The 25,425-nt window shown below is 42.7% G+C and overlaps 1 protein-coding gene and 1 long non-coding RNA gene across 3 annotated transcripts in view; one reads left to right on the top strand and one right to left on the bottom strand.

Annotated features, from left to right (window-relative positions):
* Positions 1–2,110, bottom strand: part of kcmf1 (potassium channel modulatory factor 1) — a 132,318-nt gene extending 130,208 nt beyond the window's left edge. Inside the window, exon 1 of the mRNA XM_059970080.1 lies at positions 1,879–2,110. Within this exon, the coding sequence (XP_059826063.1) occupies positions 1,879–1,894 (16 nt within the window). The 5' untranslated portion in view covers positions 1,895–2,110. The remainder of the gene's footprint in view (positions 1–1,878) is intronic.
* Positions 2,111–2,284: 174 nt separating this feature from the next.
* LOC132394214 (uncharacterized) overlaps positions 2,285–25,425 on the top strand; it is an 88,470-nt gene continuing 65,329 nt past the window's right edge. The window contains exons 1-3 of one of the 2 annotated variants that reach the window (XR_009512220.1): positions 2,285–2,475; positions 6,519–6,627; positions 22,545–22,656. This is a non-coding gene — a long non-coding RNA (uncharacterized LOC132394214). The remainder of the gene's footprint in view (positions 2,476–6,518; positions 6,628–22,544; positions 22,657–25,425) is intronic. The other variant, XR_009512221.1, reaches the window with a different exon arrangement.

Raw genomic sequence — 25,425 nt, 5'->3', positions numbered from 1 at the left:
ACTTACTAATGGCTATGCTACATGATCCAAAGTTCATCTTCGATAAACTCATTTATTCATTTTACTTTCATATGTGGTTGATCACATTCTGTTAATAACTGTACACCCCTCTGTTAAAGTCCTTCAAAACTTTTTAAAAGATCATAGGCTGTGCTTGATCGTACTTTACATTAAACCAAGAATACGATAAATATTCAGATTAATACAATGGGTAGCAGCTCTTTTCAGTGATTCTGAAAATAATGCCAACCTTTTCATCAAATAGTCTCCTCTAACATTATTTCCAAATGTTTAATCAATTGTAAACTACAATTGGTAAAAATAAAAATCATAAAACAATGATTTTATCAGATCTCAAAATACTGATTGAAGGCTAATAATATATAATTAGCTCTTGCACAAATCATAAAGCAGTAAAGGAAATGTAGTTTAAAGCAGTGATTTTCAAGAGAAAAAATAATCACAAACAACATTAACAGGGAACATTTGTTCAAAGAATTGTTAAGATACAAACTTATTTCCATAATTACTAGCTTAGCCCAAAACTATTATTCAAAACTACCAGCCTTATGAAGGAAGTATGGAAGGGGCACAGGAAATAGGCAGATAAATATAATCACGCCCTTCTCGAAATATATACAAGTTGCAAGTTGATATATACAGCAAGTTGTGAAGCCAATAGGTTAAAATGATGCTTTGACAAAAATAAAAGCATTTTATCACACCCTATATCTTACAAAATTATCTAGCAACACACAATTTTTATTTCTTTCTAGCTTGGTCACAAACATGGTCTGCCATTGCATTTAATTCACAAGTTAAAGAAATAAATTTTAGATTTTAGATCACTTCCCAATAATGCTGTTAAAATTGTGCTAGGGAATAGTGAGAGCAAGCACCTTAATTCTAACCCCACTACCACAAACATACATGCTAAATAGTTTGTGAAATGTATATAAAGTATTACTGCAAAACATGCCAGTAAATGCACTAACTCAAAACTTCCAATACCATATTCTTAAATTCTACAAAGCTCTGAAAGTTTAACACCATATTACCTTTAATGTACAAATCAGATTGGAAATGCTCACTGCAATTATTTTATCCTAATGTATTTGGAAAAGCTGCCCGGATATGTAAAAAGAGCAAAATTAATACATATACTTCAAATCAGTTTCCTAAAAAGGAGTGCTAAAGTGCCATCATGGTTATACGAAATATACAACAAATCCAAATCAGGACTGCTGCAACACTTGACAGAAAGTTTAATAAATTGCCGCCATGTCAGCCTCTTTCCTCATATCATAATCAGTCAACCCCACCGGGAGCGGGGGGACTATACTTTATACGAGCGACTTTATACGGGCATAACATTAATAGGGATCAAGTACTAATCGAACCGGGTCATCCAAGGCCTACACATCAAGAGCCAATGAAGTCCCCGTTCTGGCAATCTGCTTCCCTCCGCCGTTGAGAGCTGTCAGTTCAGCCAGTGCCTGAGGCGAGATATAACACTAAGCTCCAGAGGTAGGCCCACAGGCTGCCTCAGGCCGCAGCGAACTACCGGCCACCTTGATGACAGTGCAATCATTCGGAGCCGGGCGGGCCAGGGAGGGAGAGTGAGATGAGGTTGGTGCTGAACGCTACCCGGGATCAGTGAGAGCGTTACTAGGCCAAAAACCAGACCAACACTCGCCGAAGCAGCACAACAACCGAGGAGTGGCTCCTCCGTCTTTCCCAGTTCCAGATTGGGTCTCCGCCTCGGAGCCCGGGCCTAGTGGTTATGGCGGCTCCCTGATCTCTCTCTCAGACACACACAGAGACCGAAGGCGACAAATGGCCTGCTCGCAGGGCCTTTCGCCTCAGTGTCTCGCTCACCTTCATGTCGGGACATCCTACACACACGATTACAGCGGCCCCGCGGGCTCCCACGCAGCGGTTCAACAGCGGGCTCCGACAACGACAACTACTGGGCCAAACGGTCATGAAGCTGGAAGTAACTGCTGCGCTGCTGGGGTGGGGGAGGAGGAGCCGCCGCCGCTCCTGTTGCTCAGCCCGCTCTCGCTCGGTCGACAGGATTTTCTTTCCCCTCTCGCTTCCCTCACACTCTAAGCGCGCGAACCGCGTAGACTGGCGGTGACGTCGTCTGCTCAATGAGGACGTACAAGCGGGCGCCGCCGTGCGCGAGCACGTGCGCGCTCCGGGAGGCGGCGCAGCGCCGAGCCTGCGCACGCTCTCTGGCAGTCTATTGGCCGGAGCCGCGGACGTCACTGGGTAGTGCGCAGTCTCGCTGCTGCGCGTGTGGGAGTGGGACAGCGACGGAGCGGGCTGAAACTTTCGCTGCTTGTCTCCTCCGCGATGTGGAGCGAACTGGAAGAGTGCTTCTCCTGGAGAATATGTGGGGTTAATCGGATAAATTGACGAGCATGATAGGATTAGTGAACACCCATTGGACGATACATAGCCTGAGTCAAGGTACGTAAGATTTTGTTATTTTACCGAATTGCCATAGGGTGACAGATGTGATTAGCCAAACAGAAGTTCTACGTAAGCAACTTTTCTTAAATTAGTCATAACGGCTAACGTTAAAGTCCAATATATTGTGTCTGCAAATCCTGTTGGTCTTTTGGCTTTATTGATCGCTCTCTGGCTTTGAGTATTATAGAATAGAAAGAAGCCAATTCATTCCGTCGAGTTTTTACACTTTTACACTCGAGTTTTTACAAGTTGCTTGCAAGAGCAGTCGGGTAATCCTACTCCCATGCCCTTTTCCCATAGGACTGCAATTCTTTCCCCATGTGCTTAACTCAATTTGTTTTGGAATGTTGCTACCATTTAATCTGTCTGTCCTGTTAGAGCGATCCTCACTGCTTGGGTTGCTGTGGTTTTAAAAACAAGTCACTTTCTGTCCTCTTTGCTAATTCTTTAGTTTGTTTTGAACAGCTAACACAAAAAAGTAGATGCCAGAGTAGTGGATGTTGTATGTTTGGAAGTCGGTAAGGACTTTGAGGTCCTACAAGGCAGGCTGGCCTGGTATCCAGGTGAGAGTTAGTTAAGCAGATTGAAAATTGGTTCGGAGATAGAAAGCAGAGGGCGGTGGTTCAAGATTGTTTCTCAGAATGGAGGTCAGTGTTTAGTGGTGTGTGGCAGGGGTCAGTGTTGTTATTTTTGTCATTTATATAAGTTACTTGGACCAATTGAGCTATTGAACTGAACCCCCTCCCTCCAACCAACGAAGGCCAACACACCACACACTTTATTAACCACCCTTTAGATTTGTGCTGTAACTTTGAGGGATTTATGAATTCCAAGAAGTTTCATTTCCTCCACACTATTAAAACTCCTGCCATTAACATTTTATTCTGCTTTTAAATTGTACCTTCTGAGGAAAATCACTTCACACTTTCCTGGTTGAACTCCACCGGCCACTTTCCACTTTTTTCTATCAAGGTCCCTTTGTAACCTGCCATAACCTTCTACACCACCAACCTTCTGTCATCTGCATACTTACTAATCCTTTCTTTCACTTCCTTGTTAAAGTCATTTCTAAAAATCACTAACAGTCCTCTAACAGATACTCGCAGAGCTCCACTGATCACTGACTTGCAGGCAGAATACACTCCATCTGCTAACACAGATTCCACAAGCTAGTTCTGATGCCACACAGCCAAGTTTTCCATATCTCCTGACTTTCTGACTTTCTGATTGAACATATCTGGAGAAACTTTGAATATAGATAACTGCGAGGTCATGCACTTTGGATAGTCAGACCAGCATCGGACTTGTATCTACAGTGCCAATGAAAAGTATTCTCCCCCCCCCAACCCTCTGAAGTTTTCATATTGTACTGTTTTACAACATTGAATCACAGTGGGTTTAATTTGGCATTTTTTGACTATAATCAACAGAAGACTCTTCTGAGTCAAAGTGAAACTAGATCTCTACAGAGTGATCTAAATTAATTACAAATAGAAAACACAAAATATTTAATTGTATAAGTATTCATCCCCTTTAATACGAGCAGCATATCATCACTGGTGCAGCCAATTGGTTTTAGATGTCACATAATTAGTTAAATAGACCTCAAGAGAGAGAACTTGTGGAATGTCTAATGGATGGCTTTTTAGAACAGCTTGTTGTTGAGCCCACTGGGGGATCGGCTGTGCTGGATTGGCTGCTGTACAATGATCCAGATGATAAGAGAGCTTAAGCTTAAGGAACCCTTAGGGAACAGTAAACACAATATGATCGAGTTCACTTTGAAATTTGAGAAGGAGAAACTAAATTCCAATGTGTCGGTATTTCAGTGGAATAAAGGAAATTACAATGGCATAAGAGGGAAACTAGTTGACTGGAAAGGGACACAAACAGGAAGGACAGCAGAGCAGCAATGGCTGGAGCTTCTATGAAAATGAGGGAAGTTCAAGACAGATATATTCCAAATAAGAAGAATTTTTTGAACAGAAGCAGGACAATACCGTGGCTGACAAGTGAAATCAGAGCCAAAGTAAAAGCCAAAGAAAAGGCATACAAGGAAGCCAAAGTCAGTGGGAAGATAGAGGATCAGGAAGCTTTTAAAAACTTGCAGAAGGAAACTAAGAAGGTCATTAGGAAGGAAAAGGTGAATTATGAAAGGAAGCTGGTGACTAATATCAAAGAAGATACTAAAAGAGAGATGAGGGTAGATATAGGACCAGTGGAAAATGATGCTGGAGATATTGTAATGATACACATAGAGATGGCAGAGGAGCTGAATGTGTATTTTGCATCAGACTTCACAGTGGAAGACGTCTGCAGTATACTGAACATTCAAGAGTGTCAAGGAAGTGAAGTTTGTGCAGTGAAAATTATAACTTAGAAGGTGCTCAGGAAGCTTAATGGTCTGAGGGTGGATAAATCTCCTAGACCTGATGGAATGCACCCTCGGGTTCTGAAAGAAGTAGCTGGAGAGACAGCGGAGGCATTAATGATGATCTTTCAAGAATCAATAGATTCTGGCATTGTACTGGATGACTGGAAAATTGCAAATGTTGCTCCACTATTTAAAAAGGGTGAGAGGCAGCAGAAATGAAACTATAGATCTGATAGTCTGACATCAGTGGTTGGGAAGTTGTTGGAATCAATTGTTAGGGATAAGATTACAGAGTGCCTGGAGGCACATGACAAGATAGGCCAAAGCCAACATGGTTTCCTGAAAAGAAAACCCTGCATGACTAACTTTTTTTGAGGAAATTACAAGCAGGGTAGATAGACAAAGGAAATGGAGTAGATGTGATGTATTTGGATTTTCAGAAGGCCTTTGACAAGGTGCTGCACATGAGGCTGCTTAGCAAGATGAGGGCCCGTGGAATTACAGGGAAGTTACGAGCATGGCTGGAGCATTGGCTAATCAGCAGAAAGCAGAGAGTGGGAATAAAGGGACCCCATTCTGGCTGGCTAGTGGTTACCAGTGGAGTTCCACAGGGGGCAGTGTTGGGGCTGCTGCTTTTTACGATGTATATCAATTTAGACCATGGGATTAATGGATTTGTGGCTGAATTTGCCAATGATCCAAAGATAGGTGAAAGAGCGGGTAGTGTTGAGGAAACAGAGAGCCTGCAGAGAGACAGATAGTTTAGTGGAATGGGATAAATACAATGTTGTAAAGTGTATGGTCATGCACTTTGGTGGAAGAAATAAATGGGCAGACTATTATTTAGATGGGGAGAGAATTCAAAACACAGAGATGTAAAGGACTTGGGAGCCCTTGTGCAGGATACCCTAAGGGTTAGCCTCCAGGTTGAGTCAGTGGTAGTGAAGAAGGCAAATGCAATGCTGGCATTCATTTCTAGAGGTATAGAATATAACAGTAGGGATGTGATGTTGAGACTCTATAAGGCACTCATGCACCAAACTTAGAGCAGTGTGTGCAGTTTTGGACTCCTTATTTTAGAAAGGATACACTGACATTGGAGAAGGTTCAGAGAAGATTCACGAGAATGATTCCAGGAATGAAGGGGTTACCATATGAGGAACGTCTGGCAGCTCTTGGGCTGTATTCCTTGGAGTTCAGGAGAATTGGGGGGGGGGGGCTCTCATAAAAACAGTCTGAATATTAAGAGGCCTGAACAGATTAGATATGGCAAAGTTACCCATGGTAGGGGAGTCTAGGACAGGAGGGTATGACTTCAGGATTGAAGGATGTCCATTTAGAACAGGGATGCAAAGAAATTACTTTAGTCAAAGGGTGGTAATTCTGTGGAGTTTGTTGCCATGAGTGGCTGTGGAGGCCAAGTCGTTAGGTGCATTTAAGGCAGAGATAGATAGGTTTTTGATTAGTCAGGACATCAAATGGTATGGGGAGAAGGCAGGGGAGTGGGAATGACTGGAAGAATTGGATCAGCCCATGATTGAATAATGGAGCAGATTCAATGGGCCAAATGGCCTACTTCTACTCCTATATCTTACGGTTGTATGGTCTAAATGGAAATTTGTTTTTGGAGACCTGTGTGCAGTTAAAATGTTTCAATTGATTGCAGGAAAAATACACCTGTATCTGGAAGTTCCAACTTCTGGAGTTTCAGTATCCTGGCAAAAACTACACCATGGAGACAAAAGATCATCCAAGCAACTCCACAAAAAGCACAGGTCAGAGATGGATACAAGAAAATCTCCAAGTCACTGAAAATCCCTTGGAGTACAATTGAGTCAATCATCAAGAAATGGAAATTACAGCTATAAATCTGCCTAGAGCAGGCTGTTCTCAAAAACTGAGAGAACGTGCAAGAAAGGGACGAGTGGGGGAGGCCAGGAAACAAATAACAAGCTCTGGGGGAGTTATGAGCTTCAGGGGTTGAGATGGGAGAAGCTGCGCATACAACTGTTGTCCAGGTGCATCACCAGTCACAGCTTTATGAGAGAATGGCAAAGAGAAAGCCACTGTTGGGGGGGGGGGGAAACTCACGTGAAATTGCGGACTGAGTTTGCCAAAAGGCATGTGAGAGACTCTGAAATTAGCTGGAAGAAGGTTCTATGGGCTGATGAAACCAAAATTGAGCTTTTTGGCCATCAGACTGAATGCTATGCTTTGTAAGGCAAATGGTGCACATCATCAAAAACACACCATCCTTACCATGAAGCATGGTGGTGGTTGCATCATGCTGTGGGGATGCTTCACTGCAGCAGGCCCTGGAAAACTTGTGAAGGTAGAGGGCAAAATGAATGCAGCAAAATACAGGGAAATCCTGGAGGGAAAACCTAATGCCGTCTGTAAGAGAACTGCGACTTGGGAGAAAATTTGTTTTCCAGAAAGACAATGACTGTTTATGCCACGTGACAGTGAATACAGGAATAGAGTGAGGCGGAGGAGAAATGCGTGACTGAGGCATTGGAGCAGGGGGCACGGATTCAGATTTCTGGATCATTGGGACCTCTTTCGGGACAGGTGTGACCTGTACAAAAAGGACAGGTTACACTTGAATCCCAGGGGGACCAATATCCTGGCGGGGAGGTTTGCTAAGGCTGTTGGGGACAGTTTAAACAAGAATTGCTGGGGGGTGGGAACCAAACTGATGAGACTGAGGAAGAGGCAGTTGGCTCACAAATAGAGAAAGCTTGGAGACAGTGTGAAAGGGAGGATAGGCAGGTGATAGAGAAGGGACACACTCAGACGGATGGTTTGAGATGTGTCAATTTTAACACAAGGAGTATTATGAACAAAGGAGATGAGCTTCGAGCGTGGATCAGCACTTGGAGCTAAGATGTTGTGGCCATTACAGAGACTTGGATGGCTCAGGGGCAGGAATGCTAGGCTTTAGATGTTTCAGAAAGGACAGTGAGGGAGGCTAAAGAGGTGGGGACGTGGCACTGTTGATCAGAGGAAGTGTTACTGCTGCAGAAAAGGAGGTAGACATGGAGGGATTGTCTACGGAGTCTCTGTGGGAACAGGAAGGGGTCAATAACTCTACTGGGTGTTTTTTATAGACCACCCAATAGTAACAGGGACATTGAAGAGCCGATAGGGAGACAGATTCTGGAAAGGTGTAATCATAACAGGGTTGTCATGGTGGGAGATTTTAATTTCCCAAATATCAATTGGCATGTCCCTAGAGCAAGGGGTTTGGTGGGGTTGAGTTTGTTAGGTGTGTTCAGAAAGGTTTCTTGACTCAATATGTAGATAAGCCTCCAAGAGGAGGGGCTGGACTTGATCTGGTATTGGGAAATGAACCTGGTCAGATCTCTTAAGTAGGAGAGCATTTCGGAGATAGTGATCACAATTTTATGTCCGTTACCGTTGCATTGGAGAAAAATAGGAACAGACAAGTTAGGAAAGCATTTAATTGGAGTAAGGGGAAATATGAGGCCATCAGGCAGGAACTTGGAAGCATAAATTGGGAACAGATGTTCTCAGGAAAATGTACAGAAGAAATCTGGGAAATGTTCAGGGGATATTTGCGTGGGGTTCTGCATAGGTACTTTCCAATGAGACAGGGAAAGTGTGGGAGGGTAAAGGAACCATGGTGTACAAAAGCTGTTGAAAATCTAGTCGAGAAGAAAAGAAGAGCTTACGATGATAGAGATCTAGAAGATTATAAGACTAGCACAAAGGAGCTTAAGAATGAAATTAGGAGAGCCAGAAGGGGCCATGAGAAGGCCTTGGCAGAAAGGATTAATGAAAACCCCAGGCATTCTACAAGTATATGAAGAGCAAGAGGATAAGACGTGAGAGAATGGGACCAATCAAGTGTGACAGTGGAAAAGTGTGTATAGAACCAGAGAAGATAGCAAATGTACTTAATGAATACTTTGCTTCAGTATTCACTACAGAAAAGGATCTTGGCGATTGTAGGGATGACTTACAGTGGACTGAAAAGTTTGAGCATGTAGATCTTAAGAAGGAGGATGTGCTGGAGCTTTTGGAAAGCATCAAGTTGGATAGATCACCAGGACTGGACGGGGTGTATCCCAGGCTACTGTGGGAGGCGAGGGAGGAGATTGCTGAGCCTCTGGCAATGATCTTTGCATCATCAATGGGGACAGGAAAGGTTCCAGAGGATTGGAGGGTTGTGGATGTTGTTCCATTATTCAAGAAAGGGAGTAGACATAGCCCAGGTAATTATAGATCAAAGAGTCTTACTTCAGTGGTTGGTAAGTTGATGGAGAAGATCCTGAGAGGCAGGATTTATGAACATTTGGAGGCATAATATAATTAGGAATAGTCAGCATGGCCTTCTGAAAGGCAGGTTGTGCCTTAGGAGCCTGATTGAATTTTTTTGCAGATGTAACTGAACACATTGATAAAAGTAGAGCAGTAGATGTACTGTATATGGATTTCAACAAGTCAAGGTTTATTGAGAAAGTAAGGAGGCATGAGATCAAAGGGGACATTGCTTTGTAGATCCAGAACTGGCTTGTCCACAGAAGGCAAAGAGTGGTTATAGACAGGTCATATTCTGCATGGAGGTCGGTGACCCATGGTGTGCCTCAGGGATCTGTTCTGGGACCCTTACTCTTTGTGATTTTTATAAATGACCTGGATGAGGAAGTGGAGGGATGGATCAGTAAGTCTGCTAATGACACAAAGGTTGGAGGTGTTGTGGATCGTGTGGAGGGCTGTCAGAGGTTACAGTGGGACATTGATAGGCTGCAAAACTGGACTGAGAAGTGGCAGATGGAGTTCAACCAGATAAGTGTGAGGTAGTTCAATTTGGTAGGTCAAATATGATGACACAATATAGTATTAATGGTAAGACTCTTGGCAGTGTGGAGGATCAGAGGGATTTTGGGGTCTGAGTCCATAGGACACTCAAAGCTGCTGAGCAGGTTGATTCTGTGGTTCAGAAGGCATACGGTGTATTGGCCATCATCAATCGTGGGATTAAGTTTAAGAGCCGAGAGGTAATGTTACAGCTTTTTCAGACCCTGGTCAGACCCCACTGGTCGACTCAGTACAGAAATGATGTGGAAACCGTAGAAAGGGTGCAGAGGAGATTTACAAGGATGTTGCTTGGATTGGGGAGCATGCCTTATGAAAATAGGTTAAGTGAAGTCGGTCTTTTTTCCTTAGAGCAACTGAGGATGAGAGGTGACCTGATAGAGGTTTATAAGATGGTGAGATACATTGATTGTGTAGATAGTCAGAGCCTTTTTCCCAGGGCTGAAATGGCTAGCACGAGAGGGCACAGTTTTCAGGTGCTGGGAGGTAGGTACATAGGAGATGTCAGGGTTAAGGTTTTTTTTTTACACAGAGTGGTGAGTGTGTAGAATGGGCTGCTGGCAATGGTGGTGGAGGTGGATAGGATAAGGTCTTTTCAGAGACTCCTGGACAGGTACATGGAGCTTAGAAAAATAGAGGGCTATGGGTAACCCTGTAATTTCTAAGGCAAGGACATGTTCGGCACAGCTTTGTGGGCCGATGGGCCTGTATTGTGCTGTAGGTGTTCTGTGTTTCTATGACCCCAAACATAAAGCCAAAGCTACACAGAATTGGCTTAAAAATAACAAAGTTAAATGTCATGGAGTGGCCAAGTCAGCATCCAGATCTCAGTTCAATTGAGAATTTGTGGCTGGACTTAAAAAAGGGCTGTTCACTCACAACCCCCATGCAATCTGACAGAGCTTGAGCAGTTTTGTAAAGAAGAATGGGGAATAATTGCAGTGTCCAGATGTGCAAAGCTGATAGAGACCTATCCATACAGAATCAAGGCAGTAATTTCTGCCAAAGGTGCATCTATTAAATACTGATTTGTAATTATGCAATCAATTATTTTGTGTTTTAATCATTGTATTAAATTTAGACCAATTTGTAGAGATCTGTTTTCACCTTGACATAAAAGTCTTTTCTGTTGATCAGTGTCAAAAAAGCCAAATTAAATCAACTGTGAATCAATGTTGTAAAACAATAAAATATGAAAATTTTTGGGGTGGTGGGGTGAATACTTTTTATAGGCACTGTAAATGGTAGATTTTTAAGGAGTGTCGTGGAACAAAGGGATTAAGAGTACAAGTGCATAGCTCAATAAGACCATAAAACATAGGAGCAGAATTAGGCCCTCTGGCCGATCGGGTCTGCTCTGCCATTCAATCATGGCTGATCATTTTTTTCTCTTTCTCAACCCCAATTCCCAGCCTTCTCACTGTAACCTTTGATGCCATGTCCTATCAAGAACCTATCAATCTCTGCCTTAAATACACCCAACGACCTGGCCTTCACAGCTGCATGTGGCAACAAATTCCACAAATTCACCACCCTTCGGCTAAAGAAATTTCTCTGTTTTGAAAGGACGCCCCCCACGTCCTGAGGCTATGCCCTCTTGTCCTAGGCTCTCCCACCATGGGAAACATCCTTTCCACGTCTACTCTGTCTAGGCCTTTAAACATTTGAAAGGTTTCAATGAAATTTCGCCCCTCCCCCATCCTTCTGAATTCCAGTGAGTACAGACCCAGAGCCATCGAACGTGCCTCATATGATAACCCTTCCATTCCTGGAATCATCCTTGTGAACCTCCTCTGGACACTCTGCAATGCCAGCACATCTAATCTAAGATGAGGGTTCACAATACTCGAGGTGAGGCCTCACCAGTGCCTTTTAAAGCCTTGGCATCACATCCTTGCACTTGTATCCTAGACCACTTGAAATGAATGCTAACGTGGCATTTGCCTTCCGCACCACTGACTCAACCTGCAAGTTAACCTTCAGGGTGTTCTGCACAAGGACTGCCACATCCCTCTGCATCTCAGATTCCTGGATTTTCTCCCCGTTTAGAAAATAGTCCGCATAGGAGCATATTTCTACTTCCAAAGTGCATGGGCATTTTCCAACATTGTATTTCATTTGCCACTTTCTTGCCCATTCTCCTAATCTGTCTAAATCCTTCTGCGGCCGACCAGTTTTCTCACCACTACCTGCCCCTCCACCAATCTTTGTATCATCTGCAAACTTGGCAACAAAGCCATCTATTCCATCATCTAAAAAACAGAACAAGCACCCCACCCACCTCGACTCACCTATTCCCTCTCAACTTCCTGCTACCTTTATATTCTGACTTCTGACCTGATGCAGGGTCTTGATGAAAACATAACCTCTATAGATGCTACCCGACCTACTGAGTTACTCCAGCTCGTTGTGAATGTTGTTCAATGCTTTTGAGTTTTGGCACCTGCATGTTTGTAAACTGTTGTCTACAAAGTTCAAAATGTTAAAATATGTAAAGAGGTGAGGAGTTCATAGTACTAAGGCTGGTGAACTCCATTTGACACATTAATCAGTCTGATGAACGGTCTTTAATTTGAGTCTGTTCAAAACTGTTCAACACTGTTCAATTCCATGGTCAACAATCTTGATGAATAGTATATTATCTCATTAAAATGCGTAATGGAAGTCTACATAAACCATATCAAAGCATTTCCTTTATATACCCTCTTATTTCATCAAGAAGAGATAATTTTTTTTTATTTTAAACAAATCTAGGCAGAAAATGCTGGGGGGGGGGGGGGAATCTTGAGTCAAACAGCATCTGTGGAAAGAAAAGCAGTTAATGTTTCAGTCCCCAAGTTCTTCATTAGAACTAAAAGAGGGGCATTTGTACAGTGGGGGGGAGGGGATAAGGTTGTGGAACAAAGTCTGATGGCTTGAAAAAGAGCATAAGTATTAGCAATTTAGTTCTGCCTCTTGCACCATTCAACAAAATGACTGATGCTTTACCTTGTCTTCACTTTGTTGCATTAATCCCCATGTCTCTTGATTACTTTAATATTTAAAAATGTTTCTCTCTGTCTTGAATGTACTCGGTGATTGAGCTTCACCAATCTCATGGACGGAAAATTCTAAAGACTTGCTACCTGTGGTGAAGAAATTGTTCCTCCTCACTATCTTGAATGGCTGACCATTTTTCATACTGATCCCTGGCTCTAGACTCCCCGGCCAGGGGAGGTATCAACTCTGTCTAATCTTCCATGCTTCATGTGTTTGACTGAGGTTGTATCTAAATTCAGGAGTCCAGGTCTGCTTAACATCCTTCGTTTCTCTAACCTGTTTTTCTAGGAATCAATCTGTGTTACTTAGGTGCATTCCTTCTATTGCAAATAAAGGAGCCAACATAAAGCACTTGTTAAGCAAGCAACTTTCAGAGGCAAGGTAAAGCAGCCAAGAAGGCAAAAGCTGGAGGTTTGTGTTTCATGATAAACTCTTTGTGATGCTCTGATGTGGTAATTTTCCTGTTTCCCAGACCTTGAACACCAAACAGTCAAATTGACTAAGACAGTTTATAAAGATCCAGCATGACATCTAAAACTTTGATAAACTTCTAATAGATGTGTGGTGAAGAGTATATTGACTGGCTGCATCGCAACTTGGTATGGAAACACCAAAGCTCTTGAATGGAAAATCCCACAAAAAGTAGTGGATATGGCTCAGTTGATCACAGGTAAAGCCCTCCCCACCATTGAGCACATCTACATGGAGTGTTGTCACCGGAAAGTAGCATCCATCATCGTGGACCCTCAACACCCAGGTCATGCTCTCTCCTCACTTCTGACATCAGAAGGAAGGTACAGGAGCCTCAGGACTCATGCCATCTGTTTCAGGAACAGTTATTACCCCTCAATCATCAGGTTCTTGAACTAAAAGGCATAACTTCAATCAGCTTCATTTGCCTCATAACTGTTCCCAGAACCTATAGGGCTCATTTTCAAAGACTCTTAATTTCATATTCTCAGTATTTATTGCTTATTTATTACTATTATTATTGTTATCTTGCTCTTTATATTTCCATATATATCCTTGAGTAGGACCACTCAAGGATAAAGGAGGGAACATTTGCTTGGATGTGGAGAATGTGAGTGAGGTGCTTAGAGTACTTTGCTTCAGCATTTACCAAGGAAAAGGATATGGAGGACCACAAGATCACTACTGAGTATATATATATACACGATGGGGGTGTTTAGAGATCAAGGAGGAGAAAGTGTTGGGCCTCCTGATGAAGTATTAAGATGGATAGGGCCCTAGGGCCTGATGGGATTTACCCCAGGAGAAGGAGGCAAAATGTGAGATTGCTGGGGCCTTAACCAGTATCCTTGTACCCTCCCTAGGCACAGGTGAGGCCCCAGAGGACAGATAAGTGGCCAGTGCTGTAAAGTCAAGGGAACATCCTGAGAACTATAGACTGGTGAGTCTCATGCCAGTTGTAGGGAAGTGGCTGGAAAATATTCTTAGGGATAGGATATATGAGCATTTGGAAACCCATGGCCTAATTAGGGAGAGCAGGCATGGTTTAATGCGGGTCAGGTCATGTTTTAGATTAGATCAGATTTAACTTTATTGTCATTGTGCAGAGTACAGATACAAAGCCAATGAAATGCAGTTAGCATCTAATTAGAAGTGCAAAAGAATAGTGTTATTTACAAAATAACTGTGAATAAAAAGTAAGTGTTATAGCACACAAATATAAAAGTACTGAGACAGTACAATATGGGTGCAATACTGCTTAGCGCTGTGATTCGAGGTTCAGCAGGGTCACTGCCCCAGGGAAGAAGCTCTTCCTGGGCCTGCTGGTGCGGGAGCGGAGGCTCCTGTAGCACCTACCAGGTGGGAGAAGAGTAAAAAGTCCGTGGTTAGGGTGAGATGCGTCCTTGATAATGCTTTTTGCCCTGCCCAGGCAGCGTTTATGGTAAATGTTCTCAATAGTGGGCAATTGGGTGCCGATAATCCAATTTGATTGAGTTTTTGGTAAGGTAGCAAGAGAAATTGATGAGGGTAGGGGATTGGATGTTGTCTACATGGATTTTAGTAAAGCCTTGACGCTCATGGGAGGATAATCCAAAAGATTAAGATACATGGGGTCCATGGTGAATTGGATTCAGAACTGGCTTGTACATAGAAGTCAGGGTAGTGGTTGATGGGACTCGTTCGAGCTAACTATTTTCCACATGGGTCTGTGCTGAGACCTCTGTTGTAAATTTGTGAATGATACCAAGATGGGTAAACTTGTGGGTAGTGTAGAATTCTGGCAAAGAATATTGTGTGATTATAGATTATTTTCAGACATGGGCAGAGTAATGGCAGGTGGAGTTTAACCCAATAAATGTGAGGTGTTGCACCTTGTTGGGACAAATGCAAGGAGACTGTGCACTGATCCTGAACAGTGTTGCTGAGCAGAGAGATCTTCGGATCACGTTCATAGCTCCATGAAAGCGGCTACACAGATCAAGAAGGTGGTTAAGAAGGCTTATGGAATGCACATTTTTATTAGTCTAGCATTGAGTTCAGAAGTCAAGATGTTGCAACTTTATAAAACTCTGGTTCACCTACATCAGGAGTACTGTATACAGTTGTGGTTGCCCCACTGTAGGAAGGATATCAAGGCTTTGGAAAGGGTGCAGAAGACGTTTACCAGGATACTGCCTGGTTTAGAGGCCCGTGCTGTCACGAGAGGCTGGATAAACTCAGGTTGTTTTCTCTGGAGTGTCAGAGGCTCAGGGGGTGATCTGATAGAGGCTTATAAGATTATGAGTGGCATAGACAGAGTAAGCAGATTGTATCTGTTTCCCAGGGTTGAAATGTCTAATGCCATTGAAGGTGAGAAGGGGGTAGGTTCAAGGGGGATGTGAGGGGTAAGGTTTTTATTTACTCAATGTGGTGGATGCCTGGAATGCACTGCCTGGTATGGTGGTAGAGGCAATTACATCAAAGACATTTAAATAGGAACAAGGATGTGACAACGATAAGGAAATATGAACATTGTGTGGGTAGAAAGAATAGTTGCTGGAGCTTTTTGATTCACTTTTTAGTTGGTTCAGCACAACGGTGTGAACCAAAGGGCTTGTTACTTTGTTCTATGTACAGTTTGTTGTCTTTTGCACACTGGTTATCTCACCTGTTGATGCAGTCTTTCACTGATTCTATTCTGGTTATTGGATTTATTGAGTATGCCTGAAAGAAAATGAATCTCATGATTGGATATGATGACATGTATGTACTTTGATAATATATTTACTTTGAACCTTAATAAAAGACCCCAACCACTCTAGATATTCTCTCTTCTCCCCAACTCCATTTAGGCAAAATATATAAGAGCCCAAACCACCTACCGCCAAGCTCAAGGACACCTATCAAGACGATTGAACTGTGTCCTAGAATAATAGATTGGACAAAAATGAGGAAATCTGCAGATGCTGGAAATTCAAGCAACGTACACAATGCCTGGCCTGCTACGTTCCACCAGCATTTTGTGTGTGATAGTAGATTGGACCCTTGACCTTGCACCTTATTGTCTACCTGTATTGCACTCTTGGTAACTTAACACTTTAGTCTGCATTGCTATTGAGGAATTGTTCCAGAGGACTGAAAAATTGAAAACGTCACTCCACCCTTCAAGAAAGGAAGAAGGCAGAAAAAAAGAAATGATAGGCCAGTTAGCCTAACCTCAGTGGTTGGAAAGATGTTGGAGCCCATTATTAAGGATGTGGTTTCGGGGAACTTGGAGACATATGATTTTTTTTTAAAAGGGCCACTTTTCAACATAATTATATAAGGGATAAGAGTGTTGTAAAAACAAGCCTGAAGGCTTTGTGTGTCAATGCAAGGAGCATTCATAACAAGGTGGATGAATTGAATGTGCAGATAGTTATTAATGAATATGATATAGTCGGGATCACAGAGACATGGCTCCAGGGTGACCAAGGATGGGAGCTCAACATCCAGGGATATTCAATATTCAGGAGGGGTAGACAGGAAAGAAAAGGAGGTGGGGTAGTGTTGCTGGTTAGAGAGGAGATTAATGAATAGAAAGGAAGGACATTAGCCTGGAGGATGTTGAATCGATATGGGTAGAGCTGCATAACACTAAGGGGCAGAAAATGCTGGTGGGAGTTGTGTACAGGCCACCTAACAGTAGTAGTGAGGTTGGGGATGGCATTAAACAGGAAATTAGAAATGTGTGCAATAAAGGAACAGCAGTTATAATGGGTGATTTCAATCTACATATGGATTGGGTGAACCAAATTGGTAAGGGTGCTGAGGAAGAGGATTTCTTGGAATGTATGCGGGATGGTTTTCTGAACCAACATGTCGAGGAACCAACTAGAGAGCAGGCCATTCTAGACTGGGTATTGAACAATGAGGAAGGGTTAGTTAACAATCTTGTCGTGCGAGGCCCCTTGGGTAAGAGTGACTATAATATGGTGGAATTCTTCATTAAGATGGAGAGTGACATAGTTAATTCAGAAACAAAGGTCTGAACTTAAAGAAGGGTAACTTTGAAGGTATGAGATGTGAATTAGCTAAGATAGACTGGCAAATGATACTTAAAGGGTTGACAGTGGATATGCAATGACAAGCACTTAAAGATCACATGGATGAACTACAATAATTGTTCATCCCAGTTTGGCAAAAGAATAAACCAGGGAAGGTAGTGCACCCATGGCTGACAAGGGAAATTAGGGATAGTATGAAGTGCAAAGAAGAAACATACAAATTAGCCAGAAAAAGTGGCACACCTGAGGACTGGGAGAAATTCAGAGACCAGCAGAGGAGGACAAAGGGGTTAGTTAGGAAAGGGAAAAAAGATTATGAGAGAAAGCTGGCAGGGAACATAAAAACTGACTGTAAAAGCTTTTATAGATATGTGAAAAGAAAAAGATTGGTTAAGACAAATGTAGGTCCCTTACAGTCAGAAACAGGTGAATTGATCATGGGGAACAAGGAGATGGCAGACCAATTGAATAACTACTTTGGTTCTGTCTTCACTAAGGAGGACATAAATAATCTTCCGGAAGTAGTAGGGGACTGAGGGTCTAATGAGATGGAGGAACTGAGGGAAATACATGTTAGTAGGGAAGTGGTATTAGGTAAATTGAAGGGATTAAAGGCAAATAAATCCCCAGGGCCAGATGGTCAGCATCCCAGAGTGCTTAAGGAAGTAGCCCAAGAAATAGTGGATGCATTAGTGATAATTTTTCAAAACTCCTTAGATTCTGGATTCGTTTCTGAGGATTGGAGGGTGGCTAATGTAACCACACTTTTTAAAAAAGGAGGGAGAGAGAAACTGGGGAATTACAGACCGGTTAGTCTGACATCGGTGGTGGGGAAAATGCTAGAGTCAGTTATCAAAGATGTGATAACAGCACATTTGGAAAGAGGTGAAATCGTCGGACAAAGTCAGCATGGATTTGTGAAAGGAAAATCATGTCTGACGAATCTTACAGAATTTTTTGAAGATGTAACTAGTAGAGTGGATAGGGGAGAACCAGTGGATGTGGTATGTTTGAATTTTCAAAAGGCTTTTGACAAGGTCCCACACAGGAGATTAGTGTGCAAACTTAAAGCACACAGTATTGGGGGTATGGTATTGATGTGTATAGAGAAATGGTTGGCAAACAGGAAGCAAAGAGTGGGAGTAAACGGGACCTCTTCAGAATGGCAGGCAGAAACTACTGGGGTGCCACAAGGGTCAGTGCTGGGACCCCAGTTGTTTACTATATATATACTAATGACTTAGACGAGGGAATTAAATGCACTATCTCCAAATTTGTGGATGACACGAAGCTGGATGGTGGTGTTAGCTGTGAGGAGGATGCTAAGGGGATGCAGGGTGACTTGGATAGGTTAGGTGAGTGGGCAAATTCATGGCAGATGCAATTTAATGTGGATAAATATGAGGTTATCCACTTTGGTGGCAAGAACGGGAAAACAGATTATTTTCTGAATGGTGGCTGATTAGGAAAAGGGGAGGTGCAACGAAAGTGAGCATACAGGTACAGCAGGCGGTGAAAAAGGCGAATGGTATGTTGGCATTCATAGCAAAAGGATTCAAGTACAGGAGCAGGGAGGTTCTACTGCAGTTGTCCAAGGCCTTGGTGAGACCACAGCTGGAGTATTGTGTGCAGTTTTGGTCCCCTAATCTGAGGAAAGACATTCTTGCCATAGAGGGAGTACAAAGAAGGTTCACAAGATTGATTCCTGGGATGGCAGGACTTTCATATGAAGAAAGTCTGGATTGACTAGGCTTATACTCACTGGAATTTAGAAGATTGAGGGGGTATCTTATTGAAATGTATAAAATTCTAAAGGGATTGGACAGGCTGGATGCAGGAAGATTGTTCCCGATGTTGGGGAAGTCCAGAATGAGGGGTCACAGTTTAAGGATAAAGGGGAAGCCTTTTAGGACTGAGATGAGGAAAAACTTCTTCTCACAGAGAGTGGTGAATCTGTGGAATTCTCTGCCACGGGAAACAGTTGAGGCCAGTTCATTGGCTATATTTAAGAGGAAGTTAGATATGGCCCTTGTGGATAAAAGGATCAAGGGGTATGGAGAGAAAGCAGTTACATGGTTCTGAGTTGGATGATCAGCCATGATCATACTGAATGGCGGTGCAGGCTCGAGGGGCTGAATGGCCTACTCCTGCACCTATTTTCTATGTTTCTATGATAAAATAGACCAAAGACTGCATGATTTCCTTTATGGCAAATCTTGCCTGACAAATCTGTTGGAATTCTTTGAGGAAATAGCAAGTGGGATAGACAAAGGAAAATTAGTGGATGATGTGTACTTGGATTTTAAATGGCCCTTGACAAGGTTCTGCATATGTGGCTCTTTAACAAGATAAGAGCCCATGATATTACAGGAAAAACACAAGAATGGATAGTGCATTGGCTGCTGATAACTAGTGGTGTTCTGCAGGGGTAGGAGTTGGGACCGCTTCTTTTTGTATCATATGTCAGTGATTTGATTGATTGAATTGATGGCTTTGTGGTGAAGTTTGCAGATGAAAAGAAGCTATTTGGAGGGTCAGGCAGTGTTGAAGCAGGGAAGCTGTAAAGGACTTGGACAGATTAGGAGAATGGGCAAAGAAGTGGCAAATGGAATACAGTGTAGTGTACTGTATGGTCATGCACCCTGGTAGAAGGAATAAAAGTATAGACTACTTTATAAATGGGGAGAAAATTTAAAAATCCAAGATGAAAAGGGACTTGGGAGTCCTTGTGCAGGATTCCCAAAAGGTTAATTTAGTGAGAAAGGCGAATGTAATGTTGCATTAATTTCAATAGGGATAGAATATAAAAGCAAGGATGTGATGCTGAGGCTTTAAAAGACACTGGCAAGGTCTCACCTGGGACAGTCTGAATAGTTTTGAGCCCTTTGTTTAAGAATAAGATGTGCTGATATCTTTTCTTAAATTAAGAGCTTCACAAGAATCATTCCAGGAATGAAAAAGAGTATCATCTGAGGAGTGAGTGATGGCTCTGGGCCTGTAGTTGCTGGAATTTAGAAGAGTGGGTGGGGGTGGAATCTCACTGAAACCTATCAAATGTTGAAAGACCTAGAGAGAGTGGATGTGGGAAAGATGTTTCCTATGATGGGGGAGTCCAGGACAAGAGGAAACAACTTCAGGTTAGAGCATTATCCGTTTAGAATGGAGATGAGGAATTTCTTTAACCAGAGTGTAGTGAATCTGTGGAATTCATTCCCATAGGCAGCTGTGAAGGCCACATCACTGGGTGTATTTAAGGCAGAAGTTGATGGGTTCCTGACTAGTCTGGGAGTGAAAGGTTATGGAGACAAGGCAGGAGAATGGGATTGAGAGTGAAATGGATTTGCCATGATGAAATGGCGGAGCGGACTCGATGGGCCAAATGGCTTAATTCTACTCCTATGGCTTGTGGGTAATGTTGTACCTTGTACTGTCTCAATGAACTGATACGATGAAGTGTTCTGTGTGGACAACATGCAAGACATGTTTTTCACTTTTCCTCAGAATGTAAAATAATAAGCCAAGTACGTTCTTCCTTGAATAGAGAAAGCAAGTCTGCATACATTATTCCAAATATAGTCTCGGCAAAGCTCAATATAACTGGAGCAATTTGTGTGTACTCAAATCCTCTCAATGAGGCATACTCATCATTTGCCTTCCTATTTCTCCCTTGTGGAAAATGCTATAGAACTATTAAAACAAAACACTTGCACCTTCTTGAACATTTCTTCCCCTGATCAACCATTCTAATAAGATCCCACTCCTTCTATCTGTTCCTCCTGTCACTGCACTGAAAACACTTTATAATACTTTATAATACTGTTTACTTTGTAAATACATGCTATTATCTATGTATTTATGCACATTTTATTCCATATCTACACTTGAACCTGTTAGCTTTATTTTTATACAACTCTTTAATCTTTATAATTGTTGAATGTTATTGTTTTCCATTGCATACTGTGCTCTGACCAACGTAACACAGCAAATTCCTAATGCATGAAAGTGTAGTGTACATGGCTGGTAAAGTTACTTTCTGATAATACCTGCCTGATCATTTTGAGTGAGGTTGTGTACAAGAACCTACTTGTACTTGTCCCTATAGCTGCATTCTTATCTCCATCAATCTTGATGTTAAGCAGACTGTCCGAGTTTACTGTGTTTTTCCCAAAATGCTTTGGGTAGGAATGATGTATTTATAATTTTTCAGTACTTGGACATAACCCTGAATATGTAGTTCAGAAGAATGTGGCGAACTCCTTTTACAATTTCCTCTCCCATTTTCCTCAGCAATTTTCCTGCATCTCCTCAACAAATTTTTAGGCTAACTAGGATCTCAATACACCTTCCTTGGCTAAGACTCCAGCAGCAGTATCTTCCTCAGCTCGGCTCTCTACCTTCCAGTTTGTCTTCTGTCCTTTTACCCATTTGCATAACTGTACAATATTTCTGGGTTCTATTTTGTTTACAACAAAGCATTTGTCAGACTCTTTTCTATCTTATTCCCTTTATATCCTTCCCCTCTTTTTTTGTTTGGTTCTGACTTGTGTTAGCAACTTTGCATCTGTTATATACTGTTTTATCTTCCTCTGCTCTTGTCACCCATGGAGCTCTGATTTCTCATTCTCAGACCATTGCTGTAAAATCTGTCATTGTACATTTACGTTAAATACTTACAGTTATGTTTCACGTGGATGATGAAAGTAATATGAAGGAGTACCTCGGGAAAAAAAGAACATGTTGGCATGAAAGTATTATGGATAACCATTTGAAATAGACTATAAATATGTGGCGTAGTGGTTGGCACAGCACTTTACAGTACAGGCAACCCAGATACAATTCCTGCTACTGCCTGTAAGAAGTTTGAATGTTCTTCCCGTGACTGCGTGGATATACTCTGGCTGTTCCAGTTTCCCCCTTCAGTCCAAAGTTGTACCAGTTGGTAACTTAATTGGTCATTGAAAATTGTCCTGTGATTAGGCTAGGGTTAAATCAGGATGGCTGGGTAGCATGGCTCAAAGGGCATATTCCACACTGTATCCCAATAAATTCCTTAGAACTCAAACAGCATTCGCATTCTGTATAACAACTGCATATGGAATCTATTCTGCTATCTTCTGGCAAGTATGTTCTAGCACAAAGTTCTCAGAAGCTGGAAAAGTCATGGAATAATATGTCAATTGTTCAAAAAGTGAAAAGGCCATGTCCTCTGGAAGGAATATTCTTGAAGCTATTGGAATTTGTCTGTCTCATCATAAACTGGGTATATTATTGATACAAGTTTCTAATTTTTTATGTACTTAATTACTTAAATTTAGATCTCTTCAGTTGTGGAAAAATCCAAGGCAAACAAGAATTTAATATGAAGACTTGAGACTACAACGGATGAAATCTGGAGCAACTCACAAAGATGCTGAGGGATCTCAACAGGTCAGGCAGCATCTGTGGAGGCAAATGGGCAGTCAATGTTTCAGGTCAAGCCCCTTCGTCTAGACTGAAAGATAGAGAGGAGATAGCCACTGTAAAGAGGTATAGCAAGAACTAACATGTGATAAGTGGCTCCAGGGAAGAAGGGTTGATATGCAGTTGAGGAGGGGAGAGTGGAAACAGTGCCAGAAACTGAGAGGTAAAGGGTGAAAGCAGCAAAGGGCTGAAGAAAGGGAGGGCAAGCAGGTCAAGTCAGGGGGGGTGGGGAGGTCAGGTTTGAATATATGGAGGGTGGAGGAGGGAAAACTGACAGCATGATGGGTTCCAAGTTGATCAAGAGGACTGATAAGGGATTAGATGATCGGAAATTGAGAAATTAAATGTTCACGCCAGTGGGTTGTAGACTACCCGAGCAGTGATGTTCTTTTGGTGTGCATTTCAGAATTGATTTATTACCAGTGACATGCGTAATGAAATGTTTTATAATGTAGAGGAGGCAGAGGACAGATGAGGATGTGGGAATGGGGAGAAGAAAAGATTGCTGGCAATTGGGAGATCGATGCAGCCATGGTGGTCAGAGTGCAGATGCTTGGTGAAGCAATTGGTGTTTCTATTGCTGGTCTCACTGATGTAGCTACAATAAATAAAGCTAGTGGATATGCACATGAAAGACAATCTCACTGTCTAAGGCCATGGATGGTGGTGAAATGACAGGGACAGGAGTTATTCCTCATACAGTTATACGGGAGAATGATTAGGGAGGAAAGAGTGCGCAAGAACTCATGACTCGTGCAGAAATTGGTGGGGATGGCCTTGTGGTGGTATCGCGTAACTGGTGAAATAGTAGAGAATGATATGCTGGATGCATAGGCTTGTGGACTGATAGGAGAAGACCAGGGCAATGCTATTACCTGTGCTGAGGCTGAGGGACTTGAAAGGGGCGAACAGCAGAAGTGTGGGGAAATAAAGATGCGAAAGCAGTCAATAAATGGCGAGGAAGCAGGTTTCCTAAAGGATGCCTCAAATGTCCTCGGACAACCTCACCTTGAACAGATGTGGTGGAGATGGTAGAATTGAGGAAGTAATATGCACTCCTTTCAGCTGGATATGTGGGAACAGGTGTGTTCAAGGTAACTGGAAGTCAATGGGTTTTTACTGTGGACATCTGTCTACTGAGATGCAAGCAGAACAAGGAAGGAGAGAGGAGGTTAGAGATAGAGCAACTGACTTTGAGGGCAGTATGGAAGTTAGCAGCAAAGTTGAACTCCACAGAGATACGCGACGTGATATCAATGCAGTCAGCAATCTAGCAGAGAAAGTTGGAGTGTTGCCCAGGTAGGTTTGGAAAATGACCAGCTCCATGTGGCGAGTTAAAAAAACAGGCATAACTGGGGATCATGTGAGTGCCCATGCATACACCTTTGGTTGGGTGAAACTGGGATGACTCGAGATGTTGCTAAGGCTAAGCACAAGGTCTAACCAGAAGGGGGACAGTCACACTGTCAGTATTTGTATAAATTCCCCTCCATAAAACAGCAACATTGGGGGAACAGTCATTCTGTGAATATTTGTATCGATTACTTCCCCAAACCCCCCATAACAGCAGCAACATTGGGGGACAGTCACTCTGTGAGTATTTATATAGATTACTCCCCCAACCCCCCGATAACAACAGCAACATTAGGGGACAGTCACTCTGTGAGTATTTGTATAGATTACTCCCCCATCAATCCCATAACAGCAGCAATATTGGGGGACAGTCACACTGTGAGTATTTGGATAGATTATTCCCCCCCCCCAAAATAAAAACAGCAACATTGGGGGACAGTCACTCTGTGAGTATTTGGATAGATTACTCCACAACCCCCCATAACAACAGCAACATTGGGGGACAGTCACTCTGTGAGTATTTGTGTAGATTACTCCCCCCACCCCCCCCATAACAACAGCAACATTGGGGGACAGTCACTCTGTGAGTATTTGTATAGATTACTCCGCCCCATAACGACAGCAACATTGGGGGACAGTCACTCTGTCAGTATTTGTATAAATTCCCCCCCCATAACAACAGCAACATTGGGGGACAGTCACTCTGTCAGTATTTGTATAAATTCCCCCCCCATAACAACAGCAACATTGGGGGACAGTCACTCTGTGAGTAATTGTATATGTTACTCCCCCAATCCCCCCATAACAACAGCAACATTGGGGGACAGTCACTCTGTCAGTATTTGTACAGATTACTCCCCCCCCCATAACAACAGCAACGTTGGGGGTCAGTCACTCTGAGTATTTGTACAGATTACTCCCCCAACCCCCGCCCCGTAACAACAACCACTTTGGGGGACAATCACTCTGTGAATATATGTATAAATTCCCCCCCCCAAAACAACAGCAACTTTGGGGGACAGCCACTCTGTGACAATTTGTATAGGTTACTCCCCCAACCCCCCCCATAACGACAGCAACATTGGGGGACAGTCACTCTGTGAGTATTTGTATAGATTACTCCCACAACCCCCCCATAACAACAGCAACTTTGGGGGACAGCCACTCTGTGTCTATTTGTATAGGTTACTCCCCCAACCCCCCCATAACGACAGCAACATTGGGGGAGAGTCACTCTGTGAGTATTTGTATAGATTACTCCGCCCTATAACAACAGCAACATTGGGGGACAGTCACTCTGTGAGTAATTGTATTGATTACTCCACCCCCCCCCCCCATAACAACAGCAACATTGGGGGACTGTCACTCTGTGACTATTTGTAT

This window comes from Hypanus sabinus, chromosome 5 (assembly GCF_030144855.1).
Source record: "Hypanus sabinus isolate sHypSab1 chromosome 5, sHypSab1.hap1, whole genome shotgun sequence".
Lineage (NCBI taxonomy): Eukaryota > Metazoa > Chordata > Chondrichthyes > Myliobatiformes > Dasyatidae > Hypanus > Hypanus sabinus.
The sequence above is the reverse complement of the archived record's forward strand: the minus strand, read 5'-3'. Positions and strand labels throughout refer to the sequence as shown.